Source organism: Lagopus leucura, unplaced genomic scaffold (assembly GCF_019238085.1).
Source record: "Lagopus leucura isolate 7727_CA_CO unplaced genomic scaffold, USGS_WTPT01 259-4_obj-0_obj, whole genome shotgun sequence".
Lineage (NCBI taxonomy): Eukaryota > Metazoa > Chordata > Aves > Galliformes > Phasianidae > Lagopus > Lagopus leucura.
In genome coordinates, this window is record NW_024967320.1 from 24674 (window position 1) to 42152 (window position 17479).

The following is a 17479-nucleotide window of genomic DNA, read 5'->3' on the forward strand; positions in this document are numbered from 1 at the left end:
CGGGGTGCAGCAGGCAAACGAGGAGGGAAGGCTGGAAAACTTTGACACCTTTTGACAGGGCTGTCATTGCTCTGGGCCACGAGATGCTGAGGTGTTCATCCCACGTGGTCCTTCTGCAGTGCCACCCTCCCTTGCAGAGATGCGCCCTGCAGCGCACCAGCAGCCCCCAGGCCTTGCTGCTGCTGGGAGCCTGCCTCTCCAACACGTTTCCTCCCCTCGCAGGGATCTACACCAGTAACAAGGACCCTATTTCCCACGGGGGTGGAGTGCTCCGGGCTGTTTGCAGCACACCCCTCTCCTCCAGCCTTCTGGCACACCAGGGCACCGCGTCCATCCCGCCGCTCAACCGCTCTCCTTTTGCGAGCACCATCCCCACCTCCTCCTCTTCCTCCGTCTCCACCACGCAGGTAAGAGCCCTGGGAGCAGGGTGGGCTGTTGTTCAGGAGGGCACTGCACTGAGCAGGGCTGGTTTGTGGGCACAGAGGAGCTGCTTTTTCCCTTCCTTTGCTTTGGAAGGGAGCTGCCAGCTGCACCTTCCTTTGGCATCACTTAAAAGATGCAGACGGAGAAAGTTGCAGGCAGTTTGGCATCACAGCAACAAAGTTCCCTTGTCTGATTTACTTTAGTCTGGAGACTACGCTGTTCTGTTGGGTTTTTATACCTGAAAGATTGCAGAAGCTGCATAACCCTGAATCTGTTGTTGCTACAGCTCAGGATATCACTCAATGCACACAACAAACCGTGTGTCCAGGGCCCCCTGAGGATGCTTACAGCCACCTTTGGGGTGAGAGGAATTGCAGCCTGATGGCTCATTACCTCCACTGCCAGTACAAGGAGCACAGCTCAGGTGGCAGAGGTGTGTGCTGTGTCCCTGCTGCTCACCACCAGTGCCAGCCCTCCGGCACGGGGAGCTCAGTGGGAGGCATCTCAGCTGGGTGGGCTGCACGCGTGCCAGCGCACAGAGCCCCGTCCTTTGTTGGGAGCTGGTGCTGAGAGGTGTTTTACAGGGAGGAGAGAGTTAGTTTTACAGCTGCAGTGTTACTCAGCCTGTTCAGACCTCTTGGCACGGAGATGGGGCTGGGAAGATTTTCAGCTGTCTGCTGGGACTTCCAGGGAGATATTTTTAACACTCTCTCTCATGACCGAGCCGAGTTCAAGAAGTAATCTCTCCCTTTCCCTCCCTCCTTTCTCTCCCTCCCCACCCTCCCACCTCCCATTGCCATGCAGGTGTTCTCTCTGGCAGGTTCCACGTTCAGCCTCCCCTCCTCACATATTTTTGGAAGCCCCCTCACATCTGGGCTGTCCATCAACCCGCTCTTAAATCAGTCGGAAAGCAGCCGGGCAGGTACGTGAATCAGAAGGTATGTGAGCCTGGGCTCCTGGAGGGATCTCCCTGGAGGAGTCAAGAGAACAGCATCCATAGTTGTCCATCTGCCCCCCCCCGCTTGCTCCCACCCCACAGATGTGGCATACAGGGCCAGCAAAGAGGCACGGTGGCTTTTCCCCCTGTTTGCCCCCATCCAGCCCTGTAGGAACAACATTTGCTGCTCTGTGATGCGCGTCCCTGGAATTGCAAGAATGGAAATCTTTCCCTCCTTCCACACCCCAAAGATTTCCTTCTCCCAAAGATTTGGTGCCTTTTCACCAACTGAAGCTGGGCAAACCCGCTGAAGAACTGTTCTGAGCTTTTGCATATTCAAAATCCTCTGAAGGGCCTTTTTGTTGTTGTTTAAAACACTCTTAATTTTCATCTTCCAGTCCTGTTTTGAGTTACTTTCTGCTCTTCCCCTTTGGCTTTCTCATGAAATGCAGCAGAATCTGCTGTTTTCCACTTCCAAACACGAACGTGCCAAGCACCGAATTGCTTACAACTGCTCATTTTTTCCCACCAAGGCAAATCCATTTTTCTTGGAAAGCTGCCTGGTTCATAAGCAGGAAACTTGAAGCATCGTAAGGCTTTTTTTTTCCTTCTTTTTTCCGAGCAGAACCAGCCTGCCTTTCAGTTTGCTCTGTAGTTCAGCAAAAGCAGTTAGCAGCGCTCGTGCTTAGCCCAGAAATGCTGGCAGCTCAGCATGTTGGATGCTGGACCCGTGGAGGTAAAGCTCTGCCCAGCATCACGTGGAGCAACGAGGGCTCGGAATGGCACAGAGCTCAGTAGGGATCACCCTGAGCTCTCTGGTTAATCCACGGTGCCCTTATTTGCCTTAACCAGCGTGCATGCCTGCATGTAAAGCACGAGGGAACACGTGTGTTCACGTGTGAGCCTCTGGAAGTTGCCTGTGTGTTGTCTGCGTGTCTCTGTGTGTTGCTGGCGGTGTTGTGTCTGCATGAGTGCAATGGGAAGTGCAATGAGCACACTGCTGACACCAGTGGGGTCAGGGCTGCAGGAGCTGCGAGCCAGGAGTGCTCACCTGGAATGGAGGAGGGAAGGGGATGATTCCAAGAGTTATTCCTCCCCCGTGGCCATCAGTGAGAGAGAGGAGAGCACCCTGCTGCCACTTCTCTGGGCCGTTATTGTGGTGAGGTGCTGACAGCAGGAGGAAGCAAATGGGCTTTCAGGAGCAGCCTTGTGGTTCAGGCGCGATGCAGAGGCTGAGCAGCCCGGCTTCAGCTCCAGCCCTGCGGCCGATGATGGATGAAGCAGGCAGGCAGAGCCGTCCCTGCTCAGTTTCCATCTCCAAAATTGCTCTTTTGGGTTGAGTGGGATCCTTCTGATTCCAGCCAGCCTTCAGAACAGCTCCTGTTGTTTGTCACCTTTAAAGGTTCTCTATCACCATCTCCTCTCTGCAGCAGCAGAGAGTCGGAGGCTCCGGGACGGAGGCCATTAAGCCAAATTCCTTTCTTTTTTTTTCCCTCTTTTTTTTTTCCAGTGGGATTAATTAACATGCATTAAACCTCCTTTGCAGCCATTTTCACTTAAAACTGTGACGACTGCTTTAATCCCAAGTCGTTAACAAGGTGGCTGTGACGTTTTAAGTGTTCCTGCCTTGTCTTTCATACAGATTACCTTTCCTGGGAGTGTCTGTGTAGACAGATCCCCTGCAGACATAGCTTTCATTGCCCTGATATTCGAGTCCTTCACAACTTTAATGTGATGTAGGAAAACGGTGTTATCCTGTCTTACAGATGGAGGAACCGAAAAAACTGTTATCCCTGATGCAGGTTGATACCAGAGTGCCTTTGGCAATGCAAAAAGTCTGATTCCTATCTTCCCACTCCCTCAGCTCCTGTCTGGTTCATCCACCCACTGCTTGTCCTGGATCCTGCCTCACCACGATGACAGCCCAAATGCATTTATCTCCCATGGCTGTTTCAGAGCCTCTTTTTCATCCTTGTTGCCCTGCAAGGGGCTGCCTCTGTTTGATAACTCAGTTATCTCCCAGACTTGCAGCCAACAGAATGGTGTTGGCCAGGAGATAGCTGAGCGTGGAGCTTCAGAATCACATGTATGGACACGGCTGCAAGAAAACAAGACAGCAACAAGCAGACAGTCAGAGCTTGGCTGAGTGTTGGTCTGCTTGCATGTTAAACCTGTTGTGGCACAGCTGCATGCCATGGGATGTGGATATGTTCTGAAGGGTTTAGGGGTGAAAATGATACTGAGATGAACTGCTGTGGTGGGACTGCTCCCAGGAGCTGAGGAAGGCTCCGTGCCTTCTGACATCCCCCTAAATCCAGCCTTGTTGGCCTTGTTTCCACGTGTCCTTACACCAGCACATCGCTGCTGGCTGGGAGCAGTGGCTTCTCCCCATGTGGGCTGACCAGGTGTAGTTGGTGGCTGAGAAAGCACCACCATATGGGCAAGGGGCTGAGGGCTGCTCTCATTCCTGCAAGCCTTGCTCTTGTATTGCTGGTAACCAATGCCCTGCTCGGGGCATGGTGGTGTAAATCACAGTGCTTTGCAGTGCTCCCTGCGGGAGACTTCCTGGATTCCTGCACATGAGAAACATCTCTTCTTGTGTGAGGAAGAGGAGGGGCAGCCAGACGTCGGGGTGGGCTGCCCTCACTACACCTGGGTTGCCCAGAGCAAGACTAGCATGTGCTGAGGGGCTGCAAACAGCAGATAAATCCTCCTCGTTCTTGGTGACTGTTTGGATAGGAGATGTCTCACACATGAGCACAGCAGCATCATAGGGGAGTGGGGCACTGGAACAGACTGCCAGAGAGCTGTGGGTGCCCCATCACTGAGGGGGGGCTCTAGGCAGCCTGAGCTGGGGAGGGTTGGGGGGAGCCCGATTAAGGCAGGGGTTGGAACTAAATGATCTTTAAGGCCACTTCCAACGGGAGCCGTCCTGTATGATGTGGAAAGGCTGGAGGACCGCAGCTGGCTTGGGGAAGGGATGCTGGAGGCTCAGAGAGCCGAGCGTGTCCGTGCCTGCGAATCATCCTCAGCAAAGCGAGCATCCTCAGCTCGGTGATCACAGCCTTCCTTCTACCCGGACAGCCGGGCAGCACCCAGCCGTGACCTTCCTTGGGTGACACTCGGGGACACGCAGCCCCTCCTCCGTCGCCTCCCCCCGGGGGCGGGGGCTTTGCGGGCGCTGCGTGACGCAAAGGTTCGGCCGGGCTGCTCGGTGCTCCCATCTAGCGGGGACAGCCCGGCTGCGGGCACCTGCAGCACCGAGCGCTTATGAACGGGGTGCCTCTCTGTGCTTCTCCCCATCCAGAGCCCGACCTGGAGGACTGCAGTTTCGGCTGCCGAGGGACTTCGCCCCAGGAGAGTCTCTCTTCCATGTAAGTGAGCTTCGGGTGCTCCGGGAGCCGTGGAGGAGATGGGGCCGGGGGGGGGGGGGGGGGAGCCGGGGGGGGGAAGGAAGGCTCGTGTCCTCCTCCTGGGGAAGGCGTGGGGCCGCTCCGGCAGCTGGGCAGGTAGAAACGAGGGATCTGCTCCTGAAGAAGGGATGAGAAGAGCAGAGCTGGGAGGAATGTGGAAGAGCTGCGGGGAGAAGGGAGGGGAGGAGCGCGGTGCAGATGAGGGGTTCTGACTGCATCCCCCCCTCCCCGCAGGTCCCCCATCAGCAGCCTGCCGACCCTCTTTGACCAGACGGTGTCCTGCAGCAGCAGCGGGCAGCTGGAAAATGTCCCCCAGGCCACCCCCAACATCGAGCAGCTGCTGGAGAAGCAGGGCAATGGGGAAGCTGGCGTTAACAGTGAGTCACTGGGGGGAGGGGGGGGAAGGGGCTGCGGGAGGAGCGATCCTTGGGTGTGTTTTGGGGGGGTTTTGCCCTTAAAAAATGGAGCCAGGCTGGGGATGAAGCACTGACCTGTGGTGTGGGGAGGAGCTGGCAGTGGGGCTGCGTTCTGGGGGCCGACCTTCCCTTGTAGTGCTCTAATTGCAGCACCCCTGTGTGCTCCCCCTTCTTCTCTCCCCTCTGTCCCCTCATCTCCTCCCCGGATTCCATCCCTCCTCCCCCTATTCCATTCCATTGCAGTTGTAGAGATGCTCAAAGCTCTGCACTCGCTGCAGAAGGAGAATCAGCGGCTCCAGGAGCAGATCATGACGCTGACAGCCAAGAAGGAACGTTTGCAGCTCCTCAACGTCCAGCTCTCTGTCCCTTTCCCAGTGGTGACCAGCAGCAACGGGCCTGGCAGCCAAACCCATTACATCCTGCCCAGCAACGGTGAGGGGCGGTGGGAAGCATCACTCTGTGCCCCCTTATAGGAAGTCCTGGGGTGGGTCGAGGCAGGGAGGATCTGACCCATTTATGTGGCTGCAGCCACTGGTGGCAGAGCCATTGCTGTGGCAACGTCAGGCTCCACCCTGACTCTCTGTTCTCACTTCTTTCCTCCTTATAGTGTGCAACAATGATTCCCTGAGCATCAGCAAGAGCCCCCCCTGCAAGAACAGCTTTGGGATTGAGAACTCGCTCTCCACTTCCTCTGAGGTACACGGGGGTCACACGTCCCCCAGCCAGCTGGGAAGGGACTGGGGAGAGAGCAGAGCAGTGCAGTGCCAGTGCTCTGACTTGGTGTCCAGCTCACAAAGCCTCGTAGCCGAGGCCCAGAAACCAGGCTTCTTTCTCTGGAGCTGCTCATTCTCAGTGCTGAGGGTTGCTGAGCCTGCAGGCAAGAGGTGAGAGTGCTTCCAGGCTATTCCAGCCACGCTGTTAGAGATCCTGCAAAGCACGTCTGAGTTCTGGGACCTCTCTGAGCATACGCCTGCACTTGCACTCACAGCCCCCTTCCCACCTCCAGCTCCATCCCCCCCAGAGCTGAGCCAACCTTTCACAAGCTGCCCCAGTCCGATGCTCTTATGTCCGTTTCTCCCCCAGGACCCTCATTCAGGTTGCCCCAGCAGGAGCAGCTCTTCCCTGTCCTTCCACAGCACTCCTCCACCCCTGCCCATGCTGCAGCAGAGTCCTGCCTCGCTACCCCTTCCCGGGGTGCAGCAGGTGAATGGCCTGGCCAGGGTGGCAGGCAGCGGGCTGGGGGGTGGCACCACTGCCAGCCACAGCCTCTCCACGGTGCCCATGGTGGACGGCCTGATGGGGACCGTGGCAGGAGGTCAGCAGATGCCCATCAACGGGATCCTGGGGAATCTGAACGGAGCTCAGGCCGCCCAGCCTCCAAGCGCGCTGACGCAGGCGAGCGGCCCTCCGACCTTGCAGCTCTCCACCAGCCTGAGCAGGTGAGGACGGGGAGCTCGCGGGGACAGCCGGGCCCTTTCCAGCAGAGGTTTAGCACCGGGAGGGAGGGAGGGATCCTTGCACACGCAGGACCAAGGCGGGCTGCGCTGATGCTGGCTGCTCCGCTCCCTTGCAGCATGCCGAGCCTGAGTCCCCTGACAGAGCAGCAGCGGCACGTCTTGCACCAACACGAGCAGCAGCTCCAGCAGCTCCAGCAGCTCCTGACTTCTCAACCGCTTAATCCGGTAAGCGTGCCTGCTGGCACCTTCTGTCTGACGAACTTTTTAATGGGGAATGCCCTGGAGCTGGGATGGGAAGCGTTGTTCCCTCCTGCAGCCGAGCCTCCCTTGCGGCCGTGTGCGTTCTCCCCATCTTGGTGCTGCTGCGGGTGGAGCGAGGAGGAAAGCTGCAGGCAGGAGGGTGTGGAGGGGGCAGATGGGGGTGTGGGCTTTGTTGTACAAAGGAGAAAAGTTTCATCTGGGTTTCCCACACCCTGAGGGTGTGAGAGCACAGCAAAGCTAAGCCAAGGTGAAAGCAGGAGCACTGTTACCTCCTCCTGCCGAGTGAATGCAAACCGTGTCTGCTCCTGCTGCAGATACACCAAGGCTCACAGGAGAGGAAGAACTCGCTGAAGGACACTGCTTGAGTGTAGAGGGAGATAAGCAGCAAACTGCTTAGTTGTGAGGCAGGCGAGCCGTGCCTGGGCACACTGACATGGAGAACTGGATGTGGGGTCAGGAGGAGGGCTGGGCAGCTGCTCTGAGGGTCCGACCCCATCCTCCTGGGGGAAACAGCAGCAGGCAGCCGTGGGAAGGCTGCACAGACAGATGGTGAACAGAACCTGGAGTGTTTGAGAGCTGCATTCGCTCACCCTGCAGCCACTCCATGCTGCCCCTCGCTGCCGTGCGGTCACACAGGAGCGCTGACAGCTCCCGTCAATGAAGCTCTGCTCATTTATGTCTCCCATGAACTCGGCCCCCTGCTTTGCACAGATTTCTGGGTCAGGCTATTTATAACCAGGGAAAAAGCAAATTTCCAAAGGCTTCTCTTTGCAGCGGCTGATGTCACCGTGTCATCAGCTGCATCCCTATGGGCATGGAAACAAAGTCAGCTCTCAGCGCGCCGCATTGGTCGATGGTTGCTATAGTGACTTCTGCAGTTCAGTTGGGTGCCAGGGCATCCCTCCAGGCTCAGGTGTGCTGTGGTCCTCATCCCCAGAGCCCGGCTCACTCAGATCCACCCTGGGGTGCAGCAGAACGGGCTGGGAGGGGAAAGCAGCACCCAGCATAGATATCCAGGGTAAGGAGTGCAGCAGATTTAAAATCCACGGATTGGTTATTTGGAAAGCACTTAGTGGATATGCGTGTCCACACTTCAGGAACCGATAGGGTCAGAGAGGCGATGAGCACAGGCTGCTAACGAATAAAACAAATGGTTCCTCTCTGTACCTGTAGGGATGTGATGAAGGGGACTTTTGCCTTATCCCCATCCACAGCGTGCTGATAAGGCTCCTGGCTTCTTTGCCTTAGGCGTCACCCCTTCTTGAGCCTTTTGTCCCTCCTTTGATGACTTTCCTCACCTTTCCCCGCAGGAGCAGCAGGCCCTGGTGTTCCAGATGATGCAGCAAATCCAGCAGAAGAGGGAGCTGCAGCGGCTGCAGATGACGAGCTCATCCCAGCTATCCATGAGCAGCCTCCTGGCAGCCACCTCCACCCCCCTCCTGCACTCCAGCACCAGCGCCCCGATGACCTCGGCCCCCCAGCAGCCCCCCAACAGCAGCTCCCTCATGGCCTCCCTCTCCCCCCAGCAGCTCAACCCTAGCAATGCCCTCCTGGCTCCACCACAGGCCACCCCACCGCTCAGCGCTCCTGGGAGCAGCCTCATGGCTTCGGGGACAGGCATCCCTCCCGTCCTCACAGCACAGACTAACCCGTTTCTCAACCTGCAGGCTGATGGCAACACCCCAAAAGGAACGGTGCGTATGCTGCTAGCGCTCCCCTAAACCCCACTGAGCTCCTGGTGCCGGGCGCCGTGCGCCGCACTTAACGTGGGGGAAACCAGGGCACCACGTGGGCAGCAGAGCCGGGGCGCTCCGCTGGCTTTGTGCCCTTCTGAGTAGCCACTGTCACGTCCTGACAGACCTCCAAGGACTTCTGTAGGCCCAAGGCAGGGCTGTAGGTGGGCACAGAGGCTCCCAGGGCACCCTTGCTGAGACGTGGATGGGTAGAGTGCCCTTTGCAGTGCCAGCCCTCGTGATGGAACGCAGAGGTGACTGCGTGCTGAGACCCAGGGTTTAGAAAGGAGTCTTGCACCCGAGAGGAGAGGTCTGCAGCCTCTCTGTAAAGCATCCTTGTACTGCGACACCAGCATCGAGGGATGGGGCGATACTTTTGCGATTCCTCCATCCCTCCCCTGGCCTGTGTTTGTATCCAGAAGGTCCAGCCCTGGTTGGAGACGCTTAGGAGCAGGCAGAAGGGAAGCCTAGGGCTCCCTGGTGTGTCTGTTGCTCTCGGTGGAGCCTGAGAGGTGGCAGTGAGCAGGGCCAGCTTGGCAGCGCAGCAGAGCTCTCTGTTTCTGCCCCTCCGGTACTGATACCTGTCTCCTCTGCGTTTCTCTTTCTGTTTTGTTTTGTTTTGTTTTAAAGAACATGAATGAAAAGGGAGCTCCTCTTACCCAAGACAAGGGCTAAGCTCCCTCTCACCCTGAACAAACCAGCAGCCAACTCCTCTCAGCAAGGGGGAATGTGGCTTTCCACAGTCAGCAGCTTTGGTACTGTTAGAGCAATGAGCACAAGGCTTCCGAGAAGCATTTCCTGCTGCTGGGCAATGCCAAGAGGTGCTTTGGAAGACAGTCCGTCTCCGACCAAGCCCTGCTATCGGGAGGAGCAAAGGTGGGGGGCAGCTTTGCCGCGCTGCTCCGTGCCCCACGTGCTCAGAGTGAAGCCGTGTTTCCAGACAGAGTAGAGGAGAGTTAACACCGCGTGCCACCAACTGCTGTGAGCACAGGAGCGTGCTGTGTGTGTGCACTGAGAGCACGGAGCAATCCTCAGCCGAGAGCTTGGTGGAGGGGGGGGGCACCCCCTGCTGAGGACACTGGTGTGCAGTGCAGGGGGACGTGGAGGTGCCCTCGGAGGCAGCGCTGGATGGGACCCACCTGGGGATGCTGTGGTGGTACCTACGTGGTCTGCTCCTTCCCGCTGGGGAGGTGAAGAAGTTCCACAGCTGTGATTTCTCGCCTGCTGGGCCCTTGGGATGCTCTTGGGAGCCGTCACACGATGCCCTTTACACCTCAGCTGGATGCAGCCCCAGCCTGAAGGACACGGGTGGTGGAGCGATGGGTGAGGAGTGGTGTTTGGAGAGCTGCAAGCTGCTGCTGCTGTAAAGGACGCGGCCACGCAGCTGCTGGTGGGTCAGTGCTGTGCTTGGGGCATGAAAAGCACATTCCTGCTCCTCGTGCTGCCTCTCTTTCCTTCTAAGATGTCCAAAGCCCAACGTTCAGCTTGCAGAAAGGGGCTGTGGTCGGTGTTGCCCCATCTCAGCCATCTCCTGAAGGCGCGTTGAATCTGGCTCTTACATCCCAAGCCTCAGCTGGGCAACAGAACCGTGCGTGCATGGAAAAGACAGCCCCAGTCATGGTGCATCCTTTCCCCACCACAAATCGTTCCAGTCTGGCAAAAAAAACCAACCAACCAACCAAACCAACAGAAAACCAACCCCAAGGAACGGCGTTCTTCCATGTGTCTTAGGCACTGAGAGAGGGGATCTCCAAGCAGCAGGGCGTCATTGAGCTCCACGTTGGGGCATTGGAGCCTTTGTTCTCTTCCACCTTTTGACCTTAACTCCGTCTCACAGTCCAGAACCTCAGCGAGGAGCTTCTGCTTCTGAGCCCGGATGTCACAGATGGACGGCAGGGCAGGTGGGGCTGCTCTGAAGGTGGGGAGCATTACGTCAAATGTAGACGTGCTCCTCCTTTTCCTCTTCCCAGTTCTCCTGGGGGGGGAGGGAGGGGGGGGGCAGGGGTAAAAACTCCATCAAACAGAAGCTCCGAGGGTCTTAAAATGCAACACGTGGGCAGACCTGAATCTTTTTCAGCACATTCCCACTGCCCCTAACTGGTTTGCACTATTCGAATTTGTCAGCAGTGGGTCTGTGCTGATGGGAATAGAAGGCTGGTGGTGGGCAGATCTCATCCGTGGTGTCTTTCTTCTTCTTTTTTTTCTTCTTTTTTTGGTTTGGTTTGTTGCTTGCTGTTTGGGAAATGATCGCCCCGAGGGTTGGATAAAGCTAAAGACCAGAGGGAAAAGCTCCATTCTGATCTGCCGTTCTGTGAACTGGGCAGCACGCAGCCGTCTGCTCGGAAATACGTTGTACACCGTTTGGATTCCAATTCTTTAAATGCAGAAAAGCTGACGTTTTAACAAGGTTAGGAAGCAATCTGAAGGATGGGGATGGCAGCTAACAAGGAAAAATCGAACCCGAGGACAAAAAAGCTCCCCCTCCTCGTGGTCCCTGCAGCGCAGCCCCAGCTCCGAGCACCTCCTCCCCGTTGCATCCATTGGGGCTGGGGATCCGCCAGCAGCTCTGAGCTCTGCCTGCTGCTGCTGTGCTCACCTGGGGCTCTGATTCAATTCTGACGATGCTTCTTTTTCTTTTTCTTTTTTGTTTTTGTTTTTTTTTTTCACTGGGAGGCCCCTATGGGGAGGTGCCACCTGCTGAACCGCTTCCCCGGGCGCATGCAGGCTGCTGCAGAGCGGAGCCACGTCCCAGCTCTGCGGGGAAAGACCCGGGAGCAGAAGGGGAGCAGGGAAGGAAAGAGCTCGGTGGGTTCCAACGGCGTGGCTCTGATCAGTAAATCAAAGCCCTGCTTGGATCCGTGGCTCAGCACCCCGACGCTGAGCGCCAGCGGGAAGCCGTGGGGGTCAGGAGAGGCTCGTAGGGCAGGTGAGAGCCCCGCAGATAAAGCACTTACACATTCCTCGGGGCTCTTGCTGAGGTGCCAGCCCCTCTCAAGGCCCCTCCTGCACCCTGAGGTCCCTCTGGGCAACGAGGGGGGGGTGAGCAGCGAGCACCCGTATGGCTGTGAAGAGAGGAAGAGGAGGAGGAAGGAAAAGAAAAGCTAAAGATGAGCTGTGTTTCAGTTGCACTGGGGTACGTTTCTTTACCCATTTTGATGCTAATGTCTCATTTAGTACGTTGCATGTGTCTTTCTTTTGTTTTGTTCTGTTTCGGTTTTGTTTTTTTTTTTTTTTTAATTAAATAAAAGAGGAAAAATGTGTATATTTTTGGCAATTTAAGGTAATGTAGCTAAGATATATTTTTTTCACGCTGCTTGACTGTTCTTTATTATAATAAATAATATTAATATGAACGTGGGAGGCGTCGTTAATGCACCTGAGGGGGTGCAGCTGCTTACAGCCCCAGCTCGCCAAAGCTGGAAGGGTCTCAGGCTCGGTCCGTGGGGACACAGCAACACTTTGGGGGTGGCACAAAAGCTCTCGTTGCCCCGTTTGTCTGCAGAGCTCCTGCACAGCACGCAGCACCCCGTGCAGGGGGCGAGAAGGGCTTTGCAGTTGTGCAAGGACACCGAAGCGGGGCTCCTCCAGTGCAGCAGTCCTTGCAGCCCAGGTGAGCGGCTTGCATTGCTCTGCTGCTTGCCGGTGCCATCAGCGTTGCAATGCAGTTGCTTGAAAGGGTGAAGCAGCAGCTTTCCAGCAGCAGGCCTGAATGCACAGCTCACAGTTGTCCTCTTGTCTCCTGTTTTCCAGGCAGGAAAGTTGGAGGGACAGCAAGGAGGTTTGGGAACAGCTGGAGAAGGGAAAGGGAAGGGAGAGATGGGATAGGAAAAGGAAAAGAAAAGGGAAGGGGGAGGAGAAAAGGGAAAGAAAAGGAAAAGAAGAAAAAGAAGAAAATGGGGGAAAAATGGGGGGGAAAAAAAAGATGAAAGACATGAAAAAGAAAAGAAAAAGAAGAAAGGAAAAAAAAGGGGGGGGGAAGAAAAAAGATGAAGAAGAAAAAAAATGGGGAAAAAGAAGAGGGGAAAAAAAAAAAGAAAAAAGAAGAGGAAAAAAGGGTGGGGGAAGGAAAAAAAAAAAAGATGAAAAAATGAAATAAAAAGAAGAAAAGGAAAAAAAGATGAAAAAAGAAAAGAAATTAAAACAAATAAATAAATAAATGGGAAAAAGAAATAAAGGGAAAAAAAAAAGAAATAAAGGGAAAAAGAGAAAGGAAAAAGGAAAAGAAAAGAAAGAAAAAGATAAAAAAGAAAAAAAAAGGGGGGAAAAAGGAAGAAGAGGAAAAGAAGGAAAAAAGAGAAAAAAAAAAGAAGGGAAAAAAAGAGAAAAAAAAGAGAAGGGAAATAAAGAGAAAAAAAAAAGGGAAAAAAGAGGGAAAAATAAGGGGTAAAAAGAGAGAAAAAGAAGGGAAAAAAAGAGAGAAGAAGGAGGAAAAAAGGAGAGAAAAAGGAGAGGAGGAGGCGGGGCGGCCGCTGTGACGCGGCAGATCCGAAGTTCCGGCCGTTCCGGGCGCTGCGGGATGGCGGCGGTGCGGCGCGGGGCGGCCGCGTTGGCGGCCCGGCTGAGGGCTGCGCTCTTCCCCCGCATCGCGTTTCCGTACCGCGTGGAGCTGAAGCAGGGAAAGAAATACGCGTGGTGTTCGTGCGGGCACAGCAGGGCGCAGGTGTGCTGCCGCGGGCCGGGCCGGAGGGGTTGCGGGATGGGTGCGGGGTCCCGCAGTTTTCCTCTCGCAGAACCGCGGCTTTTTTTTGCTTCTCAGCCGTTCTGCGACGGCACGCACCGCACCTCGGCTCCGGACAGCGTTCCGCTGCGTTTCACGGCGGAGGCGGACGAGAAAGTGTGGCTGTGCGGCTGCAAACGGACCCGCAGCCCCCCTCGGTGCGACGGCAGCCACCTACGGCTGTGGGAGGCGGGGAGAGGAGCCCGGCGCTGAGCTCCGTTGCTGGACTCCCTCCTCACCTCCGTGACCGCAACCCGGCCGGGCACCCCGTAGGGACGCAGCCCCTGTGATTGCGGTGGGTCCCGGGGTCTGCGTGGGGCTGAGCGGCATTTATTGCGCTTCCTGAGCTGGGGCGTAATGCGAATGTTTGCTTGATAACTGTATGGGATGTTGCAAATATACGATGGGATGTGACGGCAGGTGGGATGCGAGCACACGGAGCTGCGTGGTTTGGAGCGCAGAGGGGAAAAAACACACGCGGGGGGAGGGCAGGGGGCGGGGGGTCCTGCAGCATCGCGGTGCAGGAGTGGGGGCTGCAGTGAAACCCCAGGAGCAGCGCTTGAAGAAAGCAATCCTAAAGCAAACCGTGAGCCCACCGACGCACCCCAGAGCCCGGAGAGCGGGGGTGAGAGGCAGCCCGGGCTGAAAGGAACTGCGGTTTGTGTTTGGTCTGTATCCAACAATCCAACACGGAGATGGGAAGTGAATCATCCAACTGGGGAGCCGGGGGGAAAGGATGTGTGGGGCAGCGCCCGGCTCGCACAACTGCAGCGTGAAACAACGAAACCGAAACTATTTGAAAGCACCCAAGCTCCCCTCTGCGCCTCACCTGCACTCTAAATCCACCCGTAAAACACGCGTGTACAATCCGCACCTCCCTCTGTACACGTCTCTCTTTATAGATGCACATATATATAATATATAGAGCTATACAAAACCAACGCGGCCGTCCCCCCCCTCCCCCCGTTAGGTCAGCGCGGACCCCGCGGGGCCGTGAGCCGCGGCTTTGCGGCAGCGGGAGGAGGGCAAAGGGGGGCAGTTCGAAGCGCCGTGGGGAGCGGCGGCGGCTGTGGGGCTGGGAGAGCCGTGGGGCGGAGTGCCGGGGCTGGGAAGGGAGGGCGGAGTGCGGGGCAGCGTGGCGGGGCTGTGCGCTTTGTCGCTGAGCGATTCGCATTCGGAGGCGCCGCTGGTGTTGGTGCACTCGGAGGTGGGCGGCTGAGGCAGCTTCAGGCGCTTGCAGGTCGGCTGGACGCGGTATTTGAGAGGCAGAGGGCCGTTCTGCGGGGGGAGATGGGCAGAGCGTTGCACCCTGTGCGCCCCGCACACCCCGTGCTCCATACAACCTGCACCCCGTGCACTTTGGACACCCTGTGCTCCACGTGCCCTGCACGCCTTGCTGCACTCTGTGCTCCTTGCACTCTACACACCCTAAACACCCTGCACCCCGTGCATCCCATGCACCTCATGTCCTGTGTCCCCTGTGCACCGTGCACCTCCTGCACCCCCTGCACCCTGTGCACCCCGTGCTCCTTGCATCTTGTGCACCCCCCTGCACCCCATGCACCTCATGTTCTATGCCCCCTGTGCACCGTGCACCCCACACCCCACGCATCCCATGCACCCTGCATCTCATGCACCCCATGACCTTTGCACCCGACATCCCATGCACCCCACGTCCTGTGCACCTCACATCTGATGCCCTCTGTGCACCATCCAGCCTGTGCACCCCCTGCACACCCCATACTCTGTGCCCCACGCACCCCACATCCCATGCGCTGTGCACCCCGTAGCCCACGCACCCCGCATCCCCCTCCTCACCCTCCTCCAAGGGTAGATGTAGGCGACGTCCATCAGTGTGTAATACTCCCTCAGGGGCTCATCTCCATAGAGGACCTCCACCTGGTGCCAAGGACAGCATCAGGGGGGCGGCGGAACGGGCAAAGCCGGGGGCGGGGAGGAGGGGACCGCAGGGTGCTCACCTGGTACTTGCTGGGCACGTCCATCTTATTGCGCAGGAACTTGGCCAGGTGCATCACGGTCATGGCCGCGGGGCAGCGCAGGAACCGCACCGCGTTCCTCTGGGGGATGAATGCTGCTGAGCCCCCCCTGCAGCCGGGGCAGCCCCCCATCCCCTCCCCGGTGTGTCCCCGTTGCCCCTCCTCCCGCCTCACCTTCTCCTTCTCCAGATCCCCATTCTCGATGGTCCCTTTTTTCTCTTCTCTGGGGGGGGCAGGAAAACAAAGAGGGGACAAAGCTGAAGGAAAAAGCAGCCCCCGTGGGAACCTTCCGGGGTGGGCACTGGGGGGGGGGACACCTCGGGCCTCTCGCCGAGCTCCATGCACGCAGCGCTGCATCTCCAACACCGAGCGCTGCTGCTGGGGCTGTGGGGCTGAGCCCTGCGATGGGCCCTGGATGCTCCCCGCCCCACATCCCCTTCCCGACCCCCACCCCGCGTCCTCGCCCAGCGCTACCTGGCTCCTTCGTAGAACTCAATGGACAGACTGACGATGCCGTCCTCCGTCGGCTGCGTCCCGTCGCGCTGCGGAACCTCCCCGCGGTCCTCGTTGGAGCCGTTGGACACTGGTGGGCATGGGGGGGAAAAGGGGAGGGGTCTGAGCCGGGGGTCGCGTAGGTGGGGGGAAGGGGACCCCATGGGCCGGCACTCACCCTCGGCCACGGGGTACGCGGCGTAAAAGTCGCGGCGACGCTTCATCTCATCTGTAAGAGAGGGGGATGAAAGGAGAGGAGGACGGGGGGAGGGGAGGGCACGGCCGGGGGTCCCACAGCACCAACCCGCACCTGTGAACAGTCCCGGGACCAATTTGTACACCACGTCCTGCAGCGTTCTGTCTGACCTGAGGGGAAGAGAAACGAGAAACGGCGCTGGGGGCGGCACTTCTCCCCTTATCCCACCTCCCCCCATCCCATCCCACCTGACCTCATCTCCCCATACCTCTCCCACATCCCCCCTTCCCCTTCCACCCCCTTCCCGCCCCGGCCGTGGGGGTCAACCAGCGAGATATCCCAGCACACCGCTCACTCACCTGATGCTGAGGAGGGGTCTGGTTTTGTGCACCTGGGCGTCGCACATGGGGCAGTACTTATTGGCCTCCAGGTAACGCACGATGCAGGTTTTGCAGACTGCGGGGAGAGACGCAGCGCCCCATTGAGCCGGGCAGCACCCCGCATCCTCCCCCCTCCCCCCCCATCATCATCATCATCATCATCATCCCCCCATCCCCCCTCTCCGCTCCACGACAACCGCACGGCGTGGGGCACCCGCCCCCACTCACACGAGTGCAGGCACTCCACGATGGTGGCGGCGTCGATGAAATACCCCCCGCACAGCGCGCACATCAGGTGCGGGTTCAGCTCGGTGATCTTTATCCGGGTGGTCCTGTGCATGTTGCAACAGCTCCGCCCTGGTTGGGGGGGAAGGGGGAGGGACGACACGATCGGTGCCAAACCGGGACCCTTCTACCTCCCCGGGGCCGCACGGTGGGCAGCGCCCGCACCCCCCACGCACTGCCCCGCACAGCCCCACGCACCCCCCCCCCCCCGTTCTCCCTCCTCCCCGGCTATATCCCCAGCGCCCCTCTGCCTGCAGCCGCCCGGGCTGCACACGCACACGTGCACACACACACACAGGAGTGCACGAGTGTGCTTTGGTTTTGTTAGATGGAAGAGGCACTTCAGCCTCCATTCGCCTCTCTCGGTTTCTATAGAAACTCTGGAGCCTGCAGCTGGGCACTGTGGGCACCTGTGTGCAACGGGTGTGCAAGGGGTGTGCAAGGGGTGTGCACGGATGAGTTTGCACAGCAGGGCGTGCACAAAGTGGTGTGCATTGAGGGGTGGGTGTGCACGGACGGGTGGGCACAGAGAGGTGTGCACGGATGGGTGTGAGCAGACGGATGCCCCCCAGCACCACAAGCGTTGCCCGCTCCATCCGCGCCGCCTTCACGGTGGGACGGCGCAGCCACGGCCCGAAATCACCGCAGTTTTACGGTTTCCATGGCAACCCCCCACTCCGAGCAGCCCAGAGCTGCGCCACGCAAAGGGCGAGGATGCGGGCAGCAAAGCGCTGCGCTCGTGGAAAGCAGAGCGGGGTGCGCACGGGGGGGG

At 58.0% G+C, this 17479-nt stretch overlaps 3 protein-coding genes across 4 annotated transcripts in view; 2 read left to right on the plus strand and 1 right to left on the minus strand.

Annotated features, from left to right (window-relative positions):
• The window catches only part of MLLT6 (MLLT6, PHD finger containing), a 34055-nt gene extending 22062 nt beyond the window's left edge, over positions 1-11993 (plus strand). For both annotated transcript variants that reach the window (XM_042893749.1, XM_042893750.1), the window contains exons 10-19: positions 223-407; positions 1228-1345; positions 4668-4734; positions 5008-5150; positions 5433-5621; positions 5797-5885; positions 6273-6628; positions 6763-6871; positions 8218-8601; positions 9271-11993. In XM_042893749.1, the coding sequence (XP_042749683.1) occupies positions 223-407; positions 1228-1345; positions 4668-4734; positions 5008-5150; positions 5433-5621; positions 5797-5885; positions 6273-6628; positions 6763-6871; positions 8218-8601; positions 9271-9315 (1685 nt within the window). In that variant the 3' untranslated portion in view covers positions 9316-11993. The remainder of the gene's footprint in view (positions 1-222; positions 408-1227; positions 1346-4667; positions 4735-5007; positions 5151-5432; positions 5622-5796; positions 5886-6272; positions 6629-6762; positions 6872-8217; positions 8602-9270) is intronic.
• Positions 11994-13156: 1163 nt separating this feature from the next.
• On the plus strand, positions 13157-13788 carry CISD3 (CDGSH iron sulfur domain 3). Its single transcript, XM_042893753.1, has 2 exons — positions 13157-13300; positions 13397-13788. The coding sequence occupies exons 1-2, from the start codon at positions 13157-13159 to the stop codon at positions 13568-13570; spliced, it is 318 nt and encodes a 105-aa protein (XP_042749687.1). The 3' UTR covers positions 13571-13788.
• A 450-nt stretch (positions 13789-14238) lies between these two features.
• Positions 14239-16887, minus strand: PCGF2 (polycomb group ring finger 2). The gene is made up of 9 exons (XM_042893751.1): positions 16651-16887; positions 16402-16498; positions 16157-16212; positions 16025-16075; positions 15829-15937; positions 15529-15577; positions 15337-15435; positions 15176-15256; positions 14239-14635 (listed from the first exon to the last, which is right to left on the minus strand). Exons 1-9 carry the CDS (start codon positions 16760-16762, stop codon positions 14324-14326), a joined length of 966 nt encoding a protein of 321 aa, XP_042749685.1. The 5' UTR covers positions 16763-16887; the 3' UTR covers positions 14239-14323.
• Positions 16888-17479: the final 592 nt, after the last annotated feature.

Bases quoted from the DNA above. Each gene is read 5' to 3' on its own strand.
- CISD3 (XM_042893753.1), top strand. From the start codon at position 13,157: ATGGCGGCGGTGCGGCGCGGGGCGGCCGCGTTGGCGGCCCGGCTGAGG. The intron at 13,301-13,396 runs GTGTGCTGCCGC...TTTGCTTCTCAG, and splicing joins GCGGGCACAGCAGGGCGCAG to CCGTTCTGCGACGGCACGCA.
- PCGF2 (XM_042893751.1), bottom strand. From the start codon at position 16,762: ATGCACAGGACCACCCGGATAAAGATCACCGAGCTGAACCCGCACCTG. The intron at 16,213-16,401 runs GTGAGTGAGCGG...TCTTCCCCTCAG, and splicing joins AGACCCCTCCTCAGCATCAG to GTCAGACAGAACGCTGCAGG. The intron at 16,076-16,156 runs GTGCGGGTTGGT...CCTCTCTTACAG, and splicing joins GGTCCCGGGACTGTTCACAG to ATGAGATGAAGCGTCGCCGC.